Source organism: Malus domestica, chromosome 02 (genome assembly GCF_042453785.1).
Source record: "Malus domestica chromosome 02, GDT2T_hap1".
Classification (NCBI taxonomy): domain Eukaryota; kingdom Viridiplantae; phylum Streptophyta; class Magnoliopsida; order Rosales; family Rosaceae; genus Malus; species Malus domestica.
Window position 1 is genome coordinate 19,484,675 of NC_091662.1, and position 23,398 is coordinate 19,508,072.

The 23,398-nt window shown below is 41.3% G+C and overlaps 1 protein-coding gene across 1 annotated transcript; it reads left to right on the forward strand.

Moving 5' to 3' along the window:
* Positions 1 to 19,043: 19,043 nt before the first annotated feature.
* LOC103418401 (serine/threonine-protein kinase Aurora-3) lies at positions 19,044 to 21,241 on the forward strand. The gene is made up of 6 exons (XM_008356532.4): positions 19,044 to 19,295; positions 19,401 to 19,643; positions 19,734 to 19,829; positions 20,436 to 20,650; positions 20,741 to 20,813; positions 20,936 to 21,241. Exons 1-6 carry the CDS (start codon positions 19,071 to 19,073, stop codon positions 21,032 to 21,034), a joined length of 951 nt encoding a protein of 316 aa, XP_008354754.3. The 5' UTR covers positions 19,044 to 19,070; the 3' UTR covers positions 21,035 to 21,241.
* Positions 21,242 to 23,398: the final 2,157 nt, after the last annotated feature.

Here is a 23,398-nt window from a genome sequence, read left to right on the forward strand (position 1 = left end):
AAAAAGCACGCTATAAAAACCCTTTCAAAACCCCTTTAGAGAGCATCTCCACCAGTTGGTGGAAGGCAAGGGCAAATGCAACAATGTCGCCCTCAAATCCCAAAAATACACCTTCAGCAGTCCAAATAAGCAAAGGCAAGTGGTGGGCCAACCACTACCAGCCCAAGTGCCCAGCATCTTGAGCCTGGTCTATTTGCCTTTTACCAACCGGTGGAAATGCTCTTATTGAGATAGTGGACTGGTCCAATGATTTGGTTTGTGTTCACAACAAAAGCCATCAGGAGATTCCTTTGTGGAACCCGTCAATTCAAAGGTTCAAGAAGATTCCTTCCCCAACTATTGAGGAAGAACCGGATTTATGAACGAGCTTTCACTATGGATCCGGGTATGATTCATCTGACGGGGACTATAACTTTTGAAAATTGTGGAGTTTACTGATACGGAAAGTGTAGCAGTAGTGGTGGTGGTGAGTTATCAAGTCAATGTCTACAGCTTAAAATCCAACTCCATGAAAAGGGTCCTAAACTTTCCTTCCAATGGTTTTGGATTCAACCAGGTGACATCGTGTGTTTGGACAGTGCTCTAATCTTTCCAACGAGAAATATCACAAATCTCCTGCACCTGTCCATGGGATGGGGATTAATATTCTACTCTTGATTTGGTGGTCTTGAGAGGCTGCTTATGCATCTGTGTTAATCATTTCAACGCCCAAGATTTAGCCACTCGAAACGATGTTTGGATTATGAAGGAATATGGAGTCACAGAATCTTGGAGTTGGAACCTGCTTTATTCTATTGTTCACGGGAATGTGCCTTGGGTGCTTGCTAGTAGTGAACCTTTGGTGCTTTCGATGGATAGTGAAACTGTTCTCTTTTGGTACGATTTACAGAAAAATAGTGTCAAACAAGTTGAAATTCATGGTCTGCCCCGTCGATTTATGCCACTATTTGTGTAGGGAGCCTTTGCCTTCTTGAGTGTGATCCTGTACTCGTTGGGAGGCAATACCAAATCCCTTGTACCTCTAAGAGAGGAAAGTTTCAAGAAGTGAAGGGTTTCTTGTCCTGGTGGTCGTCAAGGCAACTGAAGATGATCTCACCTTAAGGCAGAACACGATAAGGGTGAATTTCGGGTGTGTTTCAAGTATGTGAAGGTAGTATGCTCGTTTCTTTAGACTAGGCTTGCTGTTATTTGTATTGAACGTTTTCTGTTTATGGCAACAGAATTAGTTAGTGTTTTTTTTTTTTCTTAACAAACGATATTATCTACATTAAAGAGAATGAGATGGGTTTAGGCTCACAATGGGCTAACAATAATGTGACTCAAACTCGCCTTTGGTGAGAATCGAACCTAAGACCTCTCACTTATAAGTGATGAGGAATACAGTAAGACCTCTCACTTACAAGTGATGTTACAAGTGAAGAGGAATACAGTAAGACTTTTCACTTACAAGTGATGAAGAATATCATTAGACTGTAGTATTAAGTGGCAGAATTAGTTGGTGTTAGGTTGCCCACTTGTTTTCCAAGCCCTTGTTTTGTCTGGTTGCTCTTCTGGTGGTATCGCATGGTATCATGCATATTATAGGACTACAGTGAAAAACATAGAAGCTGAGAATTGTGCTCAGCAGTGTTACATTTAGGATAGAATGGCAAAATAAAACTCTTTATTGGTCACCTTAATATCATTCCTAATGTAGTAATGCTACACTTACTATCTATTTGTACCATCACTTGTACCATCTCTTTAATAGAGATAGGGCCCGTCAATGCATATGACTCTCATCTATTAGAGAGATGATACAAATAATTGTACAAGTAGATTGTAAGAATAACATTTTTTTTCCCTAATGTTTTCTTTTAAATCCTAATTAAATTTTGCTGGGAAATCAAAACTGATGCATTAACTAGTTTAAAACGTTGGTATTCATACTACGTAGTCTAATATTTTTAGTCTAGTTTACCATATCCCGATATCAGTTTTCTTTCTGAAGCAAAAACTGATATTTTCATTTATATCCAAACGTTGGGGATAATAAAGTTAGACTTTTATTATAAAGTAATATGCTATTGGCCAAATTTTTTTTATGATCCTTGTGGTGATAATTTACTTTTAAATAGACTTATGTAGTGAGAAAGCTATTAACTGTAATCCTGTGGTGAAATTCGTTATGCAACTCCAGCGTGGGAGCCCTCTCTCCAGGCTATTCACTATTCAATCCACCATGTGAATAGTAACCGCCTTTAGTGAACAGTAACTGCCTTTTGCATCTCCACCGTTGCACTTGAATAGCCCTGGCAATAGGCAATAAAATATAATTTTTTTAAATAATACAGAATAATTTTTTATTTGTAATTTCGGATAAGATTTTTAATCGTTCTCGTTGCACTACATGTCATTATTTGAAAAGATAATTATTGGTGATGGATTTCGATAAGATTTTTATCCAATGCAGTCGTGCCACGTGTCCTTACTTTTTCAGAATCTTTGATGATAGAATTCGATCAAATTTTTAATCGTTCTCGTTGCGCCACGTGTCATTACCTGAAAAGACAATTATTGATGATGGATTTCGATAAGATTTTTATCCAATGTCGTCGTGTCACGTGTCATTACCTTTTCAAAATCTTTGAGGATAGATTTCGATTAGATTTTTAATCGTTCTCGTTGCGCCACATTTCACTACCTGAAAAGACAATTATTGGTGATGGATTTCGATAAAATTTTTATCCAATCCCGTCGTGCCATGTGTCCTTACCTTTTCAGAATCTTTGAGGATAGATTTCGATCAGATTTTTAACGAATGATGACATGCCACATGGCACTATCTACAACCTAATCCGCTTCTGAATCCTCCATATAATCCATCATCCATCTCTGAAATCTCATACCTATTTTCTCAAGATCTCTATAATTATTCATAGTTTCTGCTTCCTTCTTCACCAAAATCAAAATCTGTATCATTATTCATAGTTTCTGCTTCCTTCTTACAATGTCTTATTCTTCAAGGATGATGTGGGAAATCGATTAGCAAGAGGAAGAATTGTTTAACCAATCAGAAGGAATGTTCAATGTCCAGGTAGGCCGAAATGAGATGGAAGAGGAGGATGAGCGTAGAAGGAGACATGACGAAGCAAGAATGGCCAAAGCCTTACATTCCCGTCGAGCCATCCAAGCTGTGGTTCAGATCTCCAGGCCCAGCCGTTCCGAAAACCTTGATAGAAACAGGCAACGACGAGGTGCGGAGTTGTTGGACGATTATTTTGTCCATAACAGTGCATTCCCTGATACGTACTTCAGACGTCATTTTAGAATAGAACGACATTTGTTCAACAAAATCATGATTGTTGTTTGCAACCATAATTCTTACTTGTGCAAAAAAAGGATGGTTTGGGTGATATGGGTCTCCTTCTAGAGCAAAAAATTACTGCTGCGATGCGGATGCTTGCATATGGAGCATCTGCAGACCAAGTGGATGAGATAGCGAGGATGGGGAAATCAACCATTCTTAAGTCCCTGATGAGGTTTTGCGGAGCAATCGAATCTATCTACACTGCAGAGTACCTTTGGCAACCTACTTAAAGGGACTTGAAAGGCTTCTGAAGAAGGCCGAGATGCGAGGTTTTCCTGGGATGATTGGGAGCATCAATTGTATGCATTGGACGTGGAAAAATTGTCCAAGTGCATGGCAAGGTGCTTATGGGGACAGAAAATGAGCAAAAAATATCATTTTGGAGGCGGTGGCATCTTTTGATACATGGATTTGGCACGCCTTTTTCGGGGTTCCGAGAGCTCAAAATGACCTCAACGTCCTTGCCCAATCTCCAATGTTAAACTATGTCCTGCAAGGAACCAAAAGTCACGTACTGCGTCAACAAACGTATGTATGACGGGCCATACTACCTAGCAGATGGCATTTACCTAAGGTGGTCAACATTTGTCAAAACAGTGCCACGTCCGTGAAGTGCAAAGGAAAAACACTTTGCAAGCTGTCAAGAGGGGTGCAGGAAGGATGTGGAGCATTGTTTTGGTATCCTCTAAGCTCGCTGGGCGATTGTCAGAGATGCTGCTAGATTGTTTGATGTACAATCACTTCGATCCATCATGATGGCGTGCATCATTCTTCACAACATGATTGTGGAGGATGAGTACGATTATGATGCCGTTGATGAATATGAGCCAAACACGATGAACAATTCAATAACACGTATATATTGTGCTCATGAAGCCACCGAAGAACCCATGCAACATGAGCCATTAGAAAGGGATGGACGTTACTATGGATTGTTCATTCAACGATATACTGCACTTCAAAGGCCATACATGCACAATGCCCGACAAAATGACTTGATAGAGCACCAGTGGGCTTTGAAACAAGCTGAAGATAATTAAGTTCATCTAGTGTGTTTGTTTTTATTTGGTGTGTTTATTTAATTTTATTTGGTGTGTTTTTTTAGTTCATTTTTAATTATTTGGTGTGTTTTTTTAGTTCATTTTTAATTATTTGGTATGTTTATGTAATTTTATTTGGTGTGTTTTTGTCATTTGAATAAATATTCTCTTATGATATAAATAACTTACCAAATTAAATAAATTTACTCTCACTATAAATAAAGTATTAAATTCAATAAATTGGAAACAACATAAAGTACACTATTCAATAAATAATAAATTACAACCCAAAGTGATTGGAAAATTATGGGCTCCGATTACAAAAAGTACTCTATTCATCATCACCACATCCTCTTTCTCCGACTTCCCTTCAAAGGCGTGTTCATAATGTCACGATCTCGTTGAGTCATTCTCTCTTCTCTAGCTTATTCCCTTTCTTGCCTAAGTAGCTCTCTTTCCTTCTCATTAGCTTGAAATTCTCTCTCAACAGCTACAGCTTTTGCCTCATCTCTAGCCTTATCAGCCTCAAATTTTGCCATTTCCCGCGCCAAAGTCAATTCACCTTGGCAAGCAAGTTCTTCCATGTACTTTGCATAATCATTCTTGGAAGCACTCCCTTTTCTCTTTGAAGCCTTCTTACCTTGAGGCCTAATTGGATAACAGGTCGACCCCGACGCTTGTTCAGGGAGGGGCGTTTCGGGCACTTCTTCTGCATCATCTTCATGAACATGCAAGCCATGATCGGGTGTAGAGTGTAGAGGGGTGCTGTTCATGAAAACTTTTGGACCGACATGCACAACTCTGAATTTAGGACAATCTTTTACAATATTCCAACATTCCCACCGGTTTATTTTTACTTTTGGTTTTGGCACCATAACAAGCTTGTGCTTGAAGTTGTTACACAATGCGGGAGAAGAAATAATTATAATGAAAGTAGGTAAAAAATAAATAATACAAACAAATAATTATAATGAAAGTAGGTAACAAATAAATAATACAAACAAATAATTATAAATGAAAGTAGGTAATAAATAAATAATACAAACAAATAATTATAATGTCAATTTGGGTATAGTACAAAGAAATAAATAATATATTGTTACCCGATCCGCATAATTTTCCCCACTTCGAAGATTAGTACTAGCTTGTGCCAAGGCGTCTCTCCACGTACTAAACGATTGGCTAAGTAATTTCCAACGGCTGGACATCGATTCTTTGGTTCTTTTCCCACCCATTTTCTCAAGATAATTGGTATGAATAAGACTCCACATTTCTCGCAACTGCATCTAATTACCCGTAAGCGAACTATAAGAAACTTCAACCCAGCTAGTACACAACGCAACATCTTCAAGAAGTGACCAATTCGTACCTACATCAGTAGTAATTTTGTTGAAAAAAAATTGGATTGAAACTTTGAGAGAGAGATAGGAATTTGATTGAAAGTAGTTGAGAAAATATGAAATTGTGGCATAAGGTAGATGATAATGAGAAGGTATTTATAGAAAAGTAAAAACAATTTTTTTTTTTTAATTTTTCAGATTTTTTTTCGGATTTTTTACAATTTTTTTAAATTTTTTATTGAACTAATTAATCTCTGCCATTGGATTTAAAAAAAATTGAATTCCAACACTCTAGATTGTGCCACGTGTCACAACGATAACTTTTCTTAATTTTAAAACTATTTTTTCTTTTATTTATTTATTTATAAAGCAGAATAATATCAAGCATTGATCTCAGATCCAACGGTTGATATTAATAAGATTTTTTTATTACCATTGCAAATTGGACGGTCCAATTTAAAGAGCCGTTGAGATTGAACGGACCGTGGGAAGCCACATGGCTTCCCAATGGTAACCTCGGCAAACTGCGATGCGGGCCCAAGCTCTGAAAAGCTATCGGCTAACGTGCCCCCACGCGCCTAACAGAAAAAAAATTAAATTAAATTAGGCCGACGCCAGGATGACGTCAACCCTGGCTTCACATCCACTCGGGCTAGCAATTCCTCACAGGCCCGGAGCTTGGGCCTCCACTTTCCTTCGGGTTGCCCACACTGGAACTTCAAGGTCGAGCTATCTAGCCCTATTTCGTCCCCCGTCCCCCGAGCACCAGCCCACGCTAGAGTTACTCTAAGGCTTGCCAAATACCCGCAAGCAGGATATTATATGAACATTCACTAAATTAAAGTAGCAAGAATGCCCATCAAATGTAAAATAAGCTTGATCCCAATAAAGTTGTTTGCAATAGTCCTATGTACCCTCAAATCATACTGAAACTGACTAAAAAATCCTAACTGTTCATGGTTTAAAAAGGCTTGCAAAGGTGAGGTTATGGGCCATTTGTTTGGAATTGGATCCTCTCTTGAGCTTGGGTTCAGAAGCCTCCTAACCAACACACAAGGCTGTTAGATTTTGATCCAATGGCTACAATTATTATAACTTTTAAAGGACTCCTTGTTTGTAGTCGTTGGATCAAAATCCAACGGTCTATGTGTGTTGGTCAGCAGGCTCCTGAGCCCAAGCTCAGGAGATGATCCAATTCCCATTTGTTTGAGTTCAGGTTATTCATCAGCTTTACAATAGCTTATAAAAAAAATTAAAAAATTAAATGCAGAACAGAAAGAAATTGGAGGCACACACTCATAAAAGCAACTCTAGCGTGGGTTGGTGCTTGGGGGATGGGGGACGAAATAGGGCCAGATAGCCCGGCCTTGAAGCTTCAGCGTGGGCAGCCTGAGGGAGAGTGGAGGCCCAAGCTTCAAGCATGTGAGGAATTGCCAGCCCGAGAGCCCAAGTGGATGTGAAGCCAGGGCTGACGTCATCCTGGCATCAGCCCAATTTTATATTTTTTTCTGTCAGGCGCGTGCGACTCACCCGTGCATGGGGGCGTGTCAGCCGATAACTTTTTTAAAATATGGGGCCCACGTCGCAGTCTGCCGAGGTTACCGTTGGGAAGCCACGTGGTGTCTCACGGTCCATTTGATCTCAACGGCTCTTTAAATTGGACCGTCCGATTTGCAACGGTAATAAAAATAAAAATAAACTTATTTAATATCAACGGTTGATATTATTTTGCTTTATAAATAAATAAATAAAAGAAAAAATAGTTTTAAAATTAAGAAAAGTTACCGTTGTGACACGTGGCACAATTTGGAGTGGTGGAATTCAATTTTTTTTTTAAATCCAACGGCAGAGATTAATTAGTTCAATAAAAAAATTTAAAAAAATTGTAAAAAATTGTAAAAAAATCTGAAAAATTTTAAAAAAAAATTGTTTTTACTTTTCTATAAATACCTTCTCATTATCATCTACCTTACATCACAAAATTATTCTGTATTATTTTAAAAAAAAAAAATATATATATATATATATATATTTTATTGCCTATTGCCAAGGCTATTCAAGTGTAACGGTGGAGATGCAAAAGGCAGCTACTGTTCATTAAGGGCGGTTACTGTTCACATGGTGGATTGAATAGTGAATAGTCTGGGGGGAGGGCTCCCACGCTGGAGTTGCTCTAAAGGTAACAACCTAGGTACTGAATGACCCATCAATGTTGGCTAGCAACAACTATAGTGAAAGTGTGTGTATCACAACTCAATCAATTGCATTTGTTACGGATATAGTAATGATTATAAAAATTACAACCTAGACACTAAAGGTACGTTTGTTGCACCGAACTATCTTGAACTAGACTAGCTTTAAGAACTAAGCTGGACTAGCTTAGCTTAGACTAAGCAGGATAAAAATAGTTAAGTATTTGATGCAAGGCCTAACTAGTCCTGGATTAAAATATTTTTTTGGCTCAAAAAATTAATTTCAATTTTTTTTTTTTACGTTTTTTACTTCTCTCTCCATCTATTGCACCACTCACTCAACAAACAAATAAATAAAAGAAAAATAATCAATAAAGTGAAAGAAATGGTTGTAAATATGTATTTCTCATTGTGGTTTTTTTCTTCAAGGCATTAACCAGTGGTCAAGATGAAGTGGAGTGACATTAAAAAGAGACAAGAACAAGCGCACCCCAGTTCTTCCTTCCTAACCCACACATTCATCGCCGAACATCAGGTCATGAATATTAAGAAAGTGCAACGAAAGGTGATATACATTCATGCCCCCATGGATTGTCTTGTCTGGATTTATTTCTCTACCATAATCTCCAAGAAAATAGTCCACAAGCTTTGGGCTGTGCGCTCAACACTGGATGGAACAATTCAAGTATTTTCAAGGTTCTGTAATCCTGTCAATCCTGAAGAACCTGTTTCGTAAGAGCTTCCCCAAAATGAATGGATGACGTTAAAATTTGCGATGGTAGAATGTTACGCGGCCATTTAACCTTTTTTCCCTTCCCTGCACTAAAGGAATCTGACAACCCATAAACTTGCAACTCAACCGTATCTGCACAAAATCATACATAAAATTACATATATCAGATATTGTGCACCAAAATGACAGAAACCAAAATATGAGAAGACAAGAAAAATAGTACTTAAATTGAGAAACATGAAACAGATTCTGAGGTTTACAGTGTAGCAGACGATTGATGAGTATGAATTAACAAATGTATCATATCAATCTGCCACTTACCTCATCTATAAGAGAAATGCATACACAACAAAATAGAACATCAATTTAAGATGTGGATGACAAACAAATCCCTCAATAATCAGAATCGGAATATATATTTTACATGTGAAAAATTAGAGCGAATTCAAACAATACTAAGAAAACGAAACTATGCGGCAACTCTTCATGATTACCCACCAACTGCTAATTGACTCTGTATCATTTGTGCTTGTGTCTAAGGTACATCATGTAAGTTACCAACTACTTAATTCAACATCTCAGAAGATTGAATGTGAACAAATAACTCTGGCCAAATTCACCATCAATTTGTGTAAGTTATTTATTTAATTTTTTTTGCAGGCTATTGTAGAACTAATGAACAACCTGAACCCGAACAAGTGGCCCATAACCCCACTTGTGCAATCATTTTTTGAACCGTGTGATTTTTAAGTTAATTTCAGTATCACTTGAGGGTGGATAGGAATATGGTAAATAACTTGATCATAACCCCACATTTGCAGACCTTTTTTGAACCGTGTAGGGTTTAGATTTTTAAGTTAATTTTAGTATCACTTGAGGGTGGATAGGAATACGGTAAACAGCTTCATTCGATACTATAATGCGGGTCATGTAATATCATTTTTGCAAGCAAATGGCAAGCTTGTATTAGTGGAGGTTCATATAATATCATGTTTGCAAGCAATTGGCAAGCTTGTATTAGTGGAGGTTCATATAATATCATGTTTACAAGCAAATGGCAAGCTTATATTTGGTAGAATGAGAAAGCATGTGAAATTATTTTGTGGATGCAAATTTTTTCCTACTTAATATTGGACAAAATTGCACCTATAAAACAATTAACACCTTAGGTCAAAGCTAAGAGCCTCACACGCCCACGATGAATGGGGGGTAGGGGACTTTGATCGAAGAACCTCTGATGCCAAAGTTAGAATTTAAAGAGAAAAGTGTTTGGAGAGTTTTTGGGAGTTTTGCAAGAGTGTGGAACTAGGTTTTTAGAGAAAATGGGGTTCAATATATAGAGCATGGCCGGCCCTCTTGGGAGAGAGAGTGGCCTGCCTTTTGGGTAATTTTTTAGTGTAATGGGTGATTTTTTTGGCAATTAATGGATTAATTAGGTAATTAATCCATTAATTGGCCAATTAACTCAATTTATATGGAATGTTTTGAAGGTTATGGAATAATTACCTTGTAGAGAATATAAGATGAGGACGGATGAAATAATTTTGAATTTGTTACCTTTTTGGGGCACTTTTGACTTGATTGAGGGATGATTGTCAACTGCTCCCGCGTAGGAAATCCGATGTGCCTCAAGGGTAATTTTGTCATTTTTACCCAAAAATCCATGTGTCGCCTTGTGATTATTTTTTGCTCCAGAAATGCTCCCACACCTGTTGGGCTGCTTGCAGGAAAGGGCGGCAGATGTAGAGATCTTCTTGCTTTAGGAAACATATGATTGCTTCCTATTTTGATGTAAATTCCCTCTTTAATTGGAAATTAGATCATTCTAGGAAAGGGAAATAAATTTCTTTCAAAGCCTATTTAAGTCCATCTTAAGTGGGTTATTAAATCAACTTTGCAGAGCAATTTATTCTACCCTACAAGAGAGAGAGAGCTTAGAGGATATTTCTTCCCCCTCATCTAGCAATCTTCTACATCTTGTCTGTGCAAATGATCGTCTTTCGTTGCTTTCTTCGTCTTCTCCGCGCCGCACCAAAGTAAGAAAATTTTAATTTTTCTTGTCTTCTTCTTGGATAGTACTGTCGCGGGGCAGCCGTCGGGGTGGTGCGGCACGTCGGCTGGCAGGGGCTCGGAGTTGGCTCGGCATAAGCCAATGAGGTGTTGTGGCAGGGAACTGTTTAGGTTGCTTGGCTTGGCTAGTGCCAAAGGTAGCTTGCCCAGCTGGGGCCGCAGATTGAGGCGCTGAGGCGTAGTGCTAGGTGAGTCGCAGAGAAACGAGGAGGTCGCAGGCCTTATGGGTTGCTGAAATGTTGTGCATGTAAGCCTCCTGCTTGCTGGTCTGAGAGAAAAATGAGGGAAAAATCGGTATGGGTTGAGCTCTCCTGCTGAGTATTATGAATGGCATTGGCTACTTAATCCTCTTCGCTGGGAGAAAGGTAGGTTGCTCTCGATAAAAGAGGTAAATAGGATCAAGGCAGATGCATTGGCTCATCTGAATACTGTCGTGGAGCCTACTATGAATGAAGGTGGAAAGAAGAGATCTTCCCCGCTTGCTTAAGAGATACCGGTTGAGAAAAACTGAAGACTTCATTTGTTGCTTATAAAGGTTCGTCTACTACCGAGAGGCCTGTGATTGACATGACCTCTTCCAATGGGAAGTACGATTTGTGATAAGATTGCTCAGCATAGAGGTCATGTTATGCCCCTAGTACGAAGTCTGTACCAAGAAGTCAATTGGGAGCTAAGTTAAGTTCATATTTGAAGAAGCTTGTTATTTTGAAGAGCGATACGGTGGACTCTGTTGTTAAAGTGGCGCTAAGGCCCACTCCCCCTGTTGCTGAGACTGATTCAACTGCTAGAAAGGAGGAGACTGCTTACATGGGCAGCTATGAGAAATCTATTAAGCTTGCTTTTGGGGAGGTTGCTAAGATCTTTGCGCTCTTGAAACCAGATCTGCTTGAAGACATGGATGCTTGTGCCAAGTTTGTTGATGGCGTTTAGAAAGGTTTGTTTGCCCAAGTTCTTTTGCGAAGCATACAACCCAATATAGAATGACTGCTCTGCTTACTATAATGCATATATAACAAGGTTGCGAAAGAGGTGGCAAAGACTATGGTAGCTGAAGCTTATTCCTCGACTGAGAACATCAAAAGGTTAGATTCTAAGCTCGTTGCTTTGAAGGGGTCTAATATTTTATCCCCGCTTCTCTGCAGCTTGAGACCACTCGCCAAGATATTGTTGACTTGAAGACTAAGCTTGACGCGATCCAAGTTAAGTATGAAAGTGCAAAGAAGGAGATTGGATGTTACATACCTCAAATTCAAGATCTTGAGTTTGCAGTTTCTGAGCTTCGTTTTGCTGTTTGTGCAAAGGATGAAGAGTTGATTGCTTCTTATAATCAAGTGATCCACTTCAAGAGAATCGTCGATAGGCTTAAAGCCTAAGTGTTGGAAGTTCAAGGTGTACTGAAGATCAACGAAAGTCTGAAGAATGAAGTGGATGAGTTGCAGCGCGTCTGTGTTGGTCTGCTCGAGGAGGATAAGCAACTGAAGGGTGAGAATGATGGGCTCGAGGTTTCGAGACCTTCTCTATTTCTCTAGAAGACTTGCTTGCTTTTACTTTTGAGGCTTCCATTAGTGAAGCAGTTGGAGAAGTTAGTGCCCAAGTTGGGGCAACCAAGGAGCGCTGGATGATGCCACTGCTAAAAGTGTCGTGGCTGCTGAAGGTGTGGTGACCAAGTAGTCGTGGGATGTCCAAGCTGCTGAAGTGTAGTTTTCTAGGTAGCCTTTAAGATTTTCTTTGTTTTTCATTGTAGCTCTTGTTTTGCTTGAACTCCATCAGCCTTTGCTAGTTGTTTATAAACATGTTTCCTTCGTTTTTCTTCATCTTCACTTCTTTTGTTCATGCCCTAACCTTTAGACTTTATAAACCAGTGGCAGGCGTGCTACTATTCTATAAGCAGACAGGCATGCGTAGCCTATGCAATTGTAGGTGTTGGTGTAGAACTTTGCAAAGTTGTTAGCCATAGGGTTGGCAGCCAGATGCCTTACTTACAGAAGTAAACAAGTCCACGTAACCACTAGGTTGTTAACTTTGGCTTTCTCCAAATTCCATAAGTTGCGTAGCAAGTATCACAACACTTTAGGACTTGGTGTAGGTTGTTCTGCGCTTGGCAGAGGTGAAGCTTATCGCCTACGTAGCGTGTCGGCAGTGGATAAAGCTTCGTATATGCACGCTACCTTGTTTAACCTTTCACAAGAATGTGCGGTTGTTTAAGTCTAGCATGGTTTTACTGCTCGAAAGGTAAGTCGTAAGCAGTCTTCCAGAAACCGTAGGCTACCTTAGTGCACTCGGTAGCAACATTAGGGTTCTAAGGCAGTCGTCTGTAGGGTGTACTGCGTAATATGCCCCCTCAGTCTCTAGGGCCTAGGTTCCTCACATATTAGGCCAAGAGACCCAAAATCCTTCAATTAGCTAAGCCTTGAAAAAGACCATTGTACTACTTCTAGGAATCTCGGCGTAAGCCATCGTGCATCTAGTTATACTAAGGCAACCAAACTCATCCACATCTGGATATTCGGAGCGTAGAGTTTATCCTTCCGTCTTGGAGAGCTGACCCATGTAAGTGTCAGGGAATTGGTTTACCCTTTCGCACTAGAGAGCATGGTTGGTCCCTCGGGGGGCGCAATTCCTGCAATGAGTCCCTAAGAAGGGCGCGGTCTTCTTTTGAAGTGCAAGATGATCAGTTTTTGTAAGCATGGAGTCGAGCCAAGTTGTGATTACTTCTGAATTCCTCATTGAAAAATGAGTGAAACGAACGAGAACTTACCTGTAAAGTAGGAACTACATAACAACTGGATAGTTTTCAACTTGTGAGGTGGTGCATGTCAAGTTGCTTGAGTCTTTGGGCTTTGATGTAGCGGGATGTCACACATGGTACTTCCTCATATTGTAAGCGTTCCATTTCTTTTCGATCTTTTTATCGTTTCATGGTAGCGAGGGTGTAATTACTTTTGCCGCCTACTCTACTAATCTTGTACGGACCTTTCCATATGGGATCCATCTTTTTGGAGCCTTCTCTACGGGCAGTGATGAAGGCTTTTCTTAGGATTAGATCTTCGAGCTAGAACTGCCGGATCTTGGCCCTTTTGTTGTAGCTGGAAATGAGCTGTTGTAGGTAGGCTACGATGCAAGTGATGGTCTGCTCGCGCTTCTCTTCTGCCAGATGTAAGATTGTGGCCACCTCCTTACTATTTTGCTCAATGCTTGGTAGTAGAGCGGTGATACTTGGCTTGATGACATTGGGATGAATGATTGCTTATGAGCCAAATGCCAAAGAGAAAGGAGTCTTACCGGTTGCTCATCTTTTGGTGGTGCGATATGCCCATAGACATCTGGGGTGTTCGTCTAGCCATTTTCCCTTCTTGTTGGTGAGGGATTTCTTGAGGCAGTCAAGGATCATCTTGTTGGATGCTTCGGCCTGCCTGCTGCCTTGAAGATATCTTAGCATGGACATGTGCTGCTTGATGCCATACTTTTGGAATAACTTCGCCATATCTTGGCCCATGAATTACGGGCCATTGTCGGTGACAATGGACTGAGGTATGCCAAATCGGCAAATGATGTTCCTCCATATGAAGTGCTCTATGTCTGTCTAAGTCGTGGTCGTTTTGGGCTCTGCTTCTACCCATTTGGTGAAGTAATTGGTTGCCACGATCATCATGCCTCTGCCCCCAGTAGCAAGCGACATAGGTTCTACCAGGTTTATTACCCACTGTATGAACGACCAAGGATTCATCCGCAGGTTAACTCGCTGGCAAGTAGTGATAGTACCGGCTCGTAACGTTGGCAACAGTCGTACATCTTCTTAGCATCTCGGTGCATGGTAGGATAGTAGTCACTTGCGTTAAGAGCCTTATGTGCTAAGGATCGACCTCCACAGTGATTTCCATAAACACCTTCATGGATTGAGCTTAGAACCTTCAAGTCATCGGGAGGCGCTAGGCAGCGGAGATGTGGTCTGGTGTAAGATTTTTGGATGAGAATGTCGTTCCACATGTAGTAGTATGCTGCCTTGATTTGGAGCTTCCTAGACTCCAATATTTTCTTGGGGAATGTGCCATTGACCAGGTAGTCTACAATGGAATCTTGTCCGTTTGGAGTTGTACTAACATGTGACACCTCGACTACTGGCTTCGCCTCTATGCTTGGCTCATCTAGATACTCCACTGGAATAGAGCTTTTGAGTTGGTGGTCGAGGGCGGAGCCTAGGTCGGCTAGTGCATCCACATGAGCATTATCTGCCTGTGGAACTTAAGTAAGGGTGTAAGTTTGAAACACCTCAAGCAGTCTGGCTAGTGATTAGTTGGAATCAAAATGAATTGTGAGCTTTTTCACCACCAAGTCTTTTGCCATTCGGAAGCCTGCTAGTAGGGTCTTATATTCTACTTCATTGTTGGATGCTTTGAAGCCTAAAGTGATCGCCTGCTCATGCATCGAACCATCTAGGTGACAAGGACTACGCTTGCTCTCGAACCTTTGTAGTTGGATGTGATATGGACATGCAAATGCCAGAAGTCTCCATCGGGTGAAGCAGACGAGGCTAAGGCCTGCTCAGCTACCTCTAGGACGTCGTTGAGCTGCTCTGTTACGTCGTGAATGTGTGGTAGGGAGCTGTGGAGTTGGGGCCATGTTACACACAGCAAGAAATGCTCAACTGCCGATATTAGGCCACTTTAGAATTGAATTATGGAGCAAGGGTCGGCTGGGGCCGTGTGAGACGTAGCAGGAAGTGGTGCTCAACTGCCGGTACATGTTGCTCTTATGTAAAATCTTTTAAAGTCGATGAGGATAAAACTTAATTCAGAGTGTGTCATTTCAGTGTTCATCTACCCTTGGCGTGTATTTTGGGCCGAATTGTTGCGTTTGTCAGAAAACTTTACATCCACCGGGGTCTACGCCTTTATTGTCACGCGTCTGGATTTGGTGGAATAGTGTGTCATGAGGATGGTTGCGTGCGTTTGAAGGTAAAACTTGAGCTTCCAGGTTGCGACAACTATCGCCAAAGTTAGCTTTTGAATTTCTGATAGCATCGACAAGAGCTTTTGAACTGTGAAATATAGGTAGTTGGGCCCCCAGCTCTTCTCACATGATGGTAGAGCTTATTGCTGCTTTAGATATTGTAAAACATGCTAATAAGTCCTTTACTGTTTCTAGTTTGGATAAGAGGGAGGTAATGTCGGGTACTTCTTTAAGTCCTTGAATGTGCATTGGCGAGCCTCGTCCCAAAGTGCATGCTTCTCTGCCAGAGCGAAAGAGTTTGCCAGAGTTAGATCTTCTTTCATAATCAATTTTTCGAATAGCAGGTGGTCTATTGGAAGTCCTTTTTGGAAGGCTGCTCTAGCTATCGAGTCGTTGCATCTGACTATCTTTACCTTTTCTGCTTTGAACCTCTTCACATAGTCACAAAACGACTCCTTTGGGTTATTCTTGACGTTGAACAAATGGTCGGACTTCTTTTTGATCAAGCGATAGGATGAATATTCTCTGGTGAAAACCAAAGAAAGTTCGTCAAAACTCCGGATGGATTGTGGCAGCAGGGTGTAGAACCAATCTTGCACATTGCCTTGTATAATGGTGGTGAATATCTTGCACATGAGATCGTCGTTGTTTCGATAGAGGATCATTATGTTTCGGTAGTGCTTTAAATGTCTCTCCGATTCTTCATCCCCTTTTAAAGATGTGAAATGTGGCATGCTGAACTCGCATGGAGGCTCTGCCTGCTCGATCTTGTCCGTGAAGGGTGACCTGCTTATGTTGGTCATGTTCCGTCGTAATGCCTAGTCAGTGACCTTGTTGCATTGGAAATTGTGCAATCCTTGGTCAAAAGTCTTTATACTTCTTCCTAAATTTGCCTTTGTTGGGGGTGGCAGAGCTCTCGACTAACCCCTGCCGTGACTTGCTGGTCTAGACTGCTCTTCCATGTGTTTGGCTAGTCTATGCCGTGGATGTGGTGCGTGTGGTGTGTTCCTAGCAGGAAAATGAGTTTTTCGTAGGTTGTCGGTTGAACTTGAGCCGGATTGAGTGATTGCTTCTCTTCATCCGTCGTGCTGCCTACTCCGATGTGAGGTGGATGATGCTCATTGCGGGCTTAACCATAAATGAACACTTTACCTGGAAGGTTGCTCATGTTGACTATCGGAGTGTGACCCCAACCGTGAATGTATGCTAGTCCGTGGGCCTAGTCAAGAGTGCACGCTTCTTCGTGCGGTAAGATAGGAGTATACATTATCTCGGGGGCCTAATCGAGAGTGTACATTGCCCGAACACTCGGTTCGTGGCTAGTCGAGCGGCTGCTTGCTGGGACATTGCTGGAGAGGTTCTTTGTCTACCTTTGTCTTACTTCAGAATACCTTGTCTGGGGTACGTTGCATCTCGGTACGTTGCAAGAGTTGGTTCACCAAGGTCATCTGCTGTGTGAGGGCGCTCATCAATTCTATGACTTGTCGAGACAAGTGTTGTTCTCCATTTGGGTTGGAATAGCTTGAAAGGAATGCGTCTCCTTGAGTAGTGGAAGTGTGGTAGACTCCGGGTGCGAGATTTGAGTTGGAAAATGTCAAATCAGTAGAAAAATATGGTGAAAATGCTCCTGGTTTGATCATCGGTCTGAAAATTTGAAGCTGGGACTGTTAAACTAATCTTGGATCGATTTGGGCTGCTTAGAAGGGCCGGGGGAGCAGGTTGGGCTACCGGAGCAGGCTGGGCCGCGAGAGTGGGTTGCTCGGCGGGAGCAAGTTGGGCCACGAGAGCAGGCTGCTCGGCAAGAACAAGCTGAACCACTGGAATGGGCTGCTCAGCAGAAGCAGGCTAAGCCACGGGAGTGGGCTGCTTGCGTGTGGCGCACATGGGTGCTAAGCTAGGGCTTGGCTTGGCAAAGCGTTGGGCTTTGAGTGACATGGCTTGGGCTATGGCTTTGGTGCTGTTGGCCTTGGATGGCTTGGCTGGGGCTTGGGCCCGTGCAAGTTTGGATGGCACGGCTTAGGTCGTGGTAGTGGTGCCATGGACCTCACCACATGTGGTTGCCGTGGTGGCCGCTGCGATGGTTACCATGGTGGAGCCTCGTAATGGTGATGCCGCTCTACTTATTGTCACATTTAGCCTCGTGGATCGCCGCGGTCCCATCTCTTGAATATTGGAATTTTCACTTGTTGAATTTTATAAATTTCTAGCCATTGTACTTCTCTTTTACGTTTTATCAAAGAATTTTTGCAAATAAAAAATTCTAAAAATAAGAACATACGAAAAATCTACAAATGGACAAGAAAATAGAAAACCTTGGATGCGAGAGTTTTCAACGAGTGGGGGACTCAACTCTCAATGAAAGCACCAATTTGTGGATGCAAATTTCTTCCTCCTTGATCTTGGACAAAATTGCACCTACAAAATAATTAACACCTTAGGTCAAGGCCAAGAGCCTCACGCGCCCATGATAAATGAGGGGGTTTTGGCCGAAGAACCTCCGATGCCAAAGTTAGAATTTAGAGAGAAAAGTGTTTGGAGAGTTTTTGGGAGTTTTGCAAGAGTGTGGAGCTAGGTTTTTAGAAAAAATGGGGTTCAATATATAGAGCATGGCCGGCCCTCTTGGGAGAGAGAGTGGCTAGCCTTTTGGGTAATTTGTGAGTGTAATGGGTGATTTATTTGGCAATTAATGGATTAATTACCTAATTAATCCATTAATTGGCCAATTAACTCAATTTATATGGAATGTTTTAAAGGTTATGGAATAATTACCTTGTAGGGAATATAAGATGAGGATGGATGAAATAATTTTGAATTTGTTATATTTTTTGAGCACTTTTGACTTGATTGAGAGATGATTGTCCACTTCTCGTTCGTAGGAAATCCGATGTGCCTCAAAGGTAATTTTGTTCATTTTACCTAAAAATCCACTTGCCGCATTGTGATTATTTTTGGTTCCACATATTTGATGATGCTTTTGAGAGGCAACCTGACCAAAATACCTTTTCTAAAAGGAAAATACGATTAGATTGGCGTAGGAAAACCTTCTCGAGTTAGAGGTAGGTGAGGTGATCCTCATTGGGAACAATATCTTAGGGCCTACTTTCTACACGTTATCGGGGCTTATATAATACTTGGTACGGACATGCATATAATGTATTATCACTATTCATCCCTTATGAATGGCATGGACGCAATTGGCGAGTATTTATGAGCATGAAGAAAATTTTTTAATTGTGACGGAATACGGATGGTACAAAAAAAGTACACACATTATTTTGTTAAGTTTAGCAATATCTACCATGCTATTGTAGCAAGGACCCACCCGAGCAGACCAAAGAATCGAGCAAAACGGTGCGCCTCGGTAGTGGCGCTAAAAGGAAAATTCAAAAATTCCATATGCTGGTCTGGTCTGTCTCTCTGGCTTTTCAATTCCCAGAAACTCTCCCTCAAGAAAGAAAAATCCCAGAATTCCATTCCGGAAAAAACCACGGGAAAATGGAATCGAAAACCCAGAAACCGCAAGAATCCTCGAAGAAAGATTGGTCCTTGCGAGACTTCGAGATCGGAAAACCCCTCGGAAAGGGGAAATTCGGCCGAGTCTACGTCGCCCGAGAAGCCAAGGTATCTGAATTTCTCCTCAATCGAAATCGAAAAACCTCGAATCCGAATCCATCGATTAATTTTATTTCTGGGGAAATTTGGGTGTTTTTTTTTTTTTTTGGGCAGAGCAAGTACGTAGTGGCATTGAAGGTAATATTCAAGGAGCAGATCGAAAAGTACAAGATTCAGCATCAGCTGAGGAGGGAGATGGAGATCCAGACCAGCCTCCGCCACCCCAACATCCTCCGCCTCTACGGCTGGTTCCACGATGACGACCGCATCTTCTTGATCCTCGAGTACGCTCACGGCGGAGAGCTCTACGGACTTCTCAGGAAAACTACCTACCTTTCGGAGAAACAGGCCGCCACTGTATGTATCCCCGTCCCTCTCTCTCTCTCTTAAATTCTTTCTCTGGTGTGTGTGGTTTGGACATTAATGGGGTTTCGTGTGATTGTTTAGTATATTTTGAGCTTGACTGAAGCATTGGCGTATTGTCACGAAAAGCATGTGATTCATAGGGACATCAAGCCTGAAAATTTGCTATTGGATCATGAGGTATGAATGTTTTGCTACTTCCTCTCCCTACCATAAATCTGCCATTCTTGTTTTGTTCCGGTTTCGGTATTTGGGTCATCTTAGAAGTTGGAAATAGAGATGAGAACTGTGGCTCTTAATCCTTTATTTCTGCCCAAAATTTATCCCACAATGCTCATCAGTCAATTAATGTTGTACATATTCTAGTTCCACATTGTAACAATGACTACAATTTCACTTTTTCTGTGTTGAAATTTCGTTTTTGGTTTCCAATTAGTGACAATAGCAACATCTTCAATTATTCTGTATTTGTATGATTTTCTTTCAATTTTATAGAGCCTTTACACCTTTTAAGACCAATTAATTTTGGTTTCGGGGTTAGCTTTAGTAGATGTGATTTTCCTTATGCAATTTTAGGAGAATCTGAAACCAAGGTTGGTTTTCCACTGTATGAACATACAGGGGCTTCTTATTGCTGTCATTGTTAGTCCCCTTCGGTTTTTGAACAAAGCTGTGCCTGTTAGTGATTCCAAATTGCACTGCTATGTGAATTCTTTTCTGGGGTCGTTATCTTTGAACAAGCTGAGGACGTATTTTGATGAATTGATTATGAAATTATTCTTGTAGGGTCGATTGAAAATTGCAGACTTTGGATGGTCTGTACAGTCAAGAAGCAAGAGGCATACCATGTGTGGAACTCTAGATTATTTAGCACCAGAAATGGTGGAGAACAAAGCTCATGATTATGCTGTTGATAACTGGACTTTAGGCGTTCTTTGCTATGAGTTCCTCTTTGGTATTCCTCCCTTTGAGGCCGAAAGTCAAAAGGATACATTCAAAAGGTATCAATAAGTTTTCTGTCTTCCTCAATCAATGTGGTTTCCTGACATGAACGAAAACATAATTGGATAATAAGTTGATATTGGATGCAGGATAATGAAGGTTGACCTAAGCTTCCCAGCTGAACCTCAAGTTTCCGCGGAGGCTAAACATCTCATTACCAGGGTAAGTTTTTCGATGATTATGTTCTTAGTGATACGTGGGGGTAAATAAACCTCTAGCAGTAGTTTTTGGTATCAGTATCCATCCATTGCCTTCCTTCCTGAAATAAGTCGACCTTTTTGCAGCTTCTCGTCAAGGACTCCTCAAAGAGGCTGTCTCTTCAAAAGATCATGGAACACCCTTGGATAATCAAGAACACAGATCCCTCCGGCATTTGCAAATAGCTTGCGTTTCTTGCTTTCATCATGCTCTAACCATGGAAGTGAGCGCAGCTGAATTTTGTAAATTTCGGTCAGAATCTCATCGGACAAGAGACGATTAATTTCTCTAATATATGCTAAGGAAGTCTTGTAACTTGTCAACATTGATCACATCAGTTGCTGGCTGAGTATGCTTTAATATACTTCTCAGTTCTGACTGTTCCCAGTAAATAGTAGACATATATCTAAAGGTTTTGTGACTGTGTTCTGGTTTGTGTAAATTACAGAGTGCATTAGTTGTTGAACTAATTAATAAATAACCGAAACGACGAATTTGTAAGAGGATTATCGTGAATCATGATTATAAGGATGTAGAGGATTTTAAAGAAATATTGTTAGTGAGTACAAGTGAATGATTTAGTACAAATGACATTAGAAAATATTGTGGGAGAATGATCTCGTAGCCACGAAACTTCTAAGTACCGGAGTGTGGTATCGTCTTGACTTGCCTTATCTGTCTCATAGGTAGATGTGGCATCTTCTCTGGAAGTACTCTTCCTCCATCCAGGGGTGGTATCTGTAACTGGTGGAGATGCACAAGGTAATGTATCAATTTCACTTGAAGCTTACTTGTAGTTTCATGCTTGGTCAAGCGAGATACAAACCATGTAGTAGGAGTCCCCCAAGTCGCCGAGCTGGGGGATCTGCTGAAAGAGGTGACAGACAAGGTAAGCAATATATGGAGTGCAAGTTCAGTGCAAATGGAGGCCAAAACGAGTTAGGGGTGAGGATCGGAGATCAAGAAATACCAAAGAGCGACCGTTTTCGTTACCTAGGATCTATCTTGCAAAAGAACGGAGAATTAGATGGAGATCTCAACCATAGAATACAAGCTGGATGGATGAAGTGGAAGAGTGCATCCGGCGTGTTGTGTGACCGCCGTATGCCACTGAAGCTCAAGGGAAAATTTTATAGGACGGCAATAAGGCCGGCGATGCTGTATGGCACAGAATGTTGGGCGGTGAAGCATCAACACGTACACAAAATGGGTGTAGCGGAGATGAGGATGCTTCGTTGGATGTGTGGGCACACGAGAAAGGATAAGATTAGGAATGAGGATATCCGGGGTAAAGTAGGAGTAGCCGAAATTGAAGGAAAGATGAGAGAAAATCGGTTACGGTGGTTTGGACATGTGCAAAGAAGGCCTACTGACGCTCCGATTAGAAGATGCGACTATGGGACAGAGGTTCAGGGCCGAAGGGGCAGAGGAAGACCTAGGAAAACTTTAGAAGAGACCCTAAGAAAAGACTTAGAGTACTTGGATCTAACGGAGGACATGACACAGGACAGAACACAATGGCGTTCTAAGATTCATATAGCCGATCCCACTCAGTGACTTGGATTTTCCAAGTCTCCAACCGAGAAGTTTTCCTCACTCGGGAAATTAAGGGAACACTACCTCAACCTATATGCTCCACTCACAAAGCTTCAACATACAAGCTTCAACAAAAGAAAATTCAAAGAACTTAGCGAAGAAGGCTTTGGTGTATTTAACACAATACGTTGAAATGAAGGAAAGCTTATTTATTGATATCCCCGATAAGTTACAAATATGTACATATACTTGAGTCAAAATAAACAAACAAGAGGGAGCCTTCACAAAGGTTGCTTAGGAGAAGTCTCAGCAGTCGGTAGAGCCCCAGAAAGAGAAGGCACCGGAGGGGGATCATTCGGAGCCTCAGTACTGGACAAAACCCTAGAAGGAGGAGGCATCAGAGATTGATCATTTGGAGCTTCATTACGCGGTACAGCCCCAGAAGACGAAGGCAATAAATGCCTTTGGAACAAACCCACAAATCTCTGATGATCAAGTAAAACCTGACCATCAGATTCCTTCATCTGGTCAAGCTTCCTCTTCATGTTTGTAGCATAGTCATGTGCGAGCCGGTGCAACTGTTTATTCTCATGCTTGAGCCCTCTAATCTCCTGTTTGAGACTCATCACTTCAGCCGCCAATGATTCAACTTGGCGGGTTCGAGCAAATAGGCGTTGGGCCATATTAGACACAGAACCTGCACACTGAACACTGAGAGCCAGAGAATCCTTAACAGACAACTCATCAGACCGTTTGGAAAGTAGTCTGTTATCTTTGGGAGTGAGAAGGTTCCTGGCCACTACCGCAGCGGTCATATCATTCTTCATCACGGAATCCCCAACGGTAAGAGGACCAGTAGGGGAGACGAAGGATGGGCGCCATATGTTGTCTGGAGAAGGCGGGGCTGCCTCTTCAACAAGGTTCAAGTCAAAACGACGGTCGGAGGGGCCAGACATTTTCAAAGGTGTTGAAGAGAGAAGAGGTCGGACAAATCAAGATCTTAGAAGTGCAAG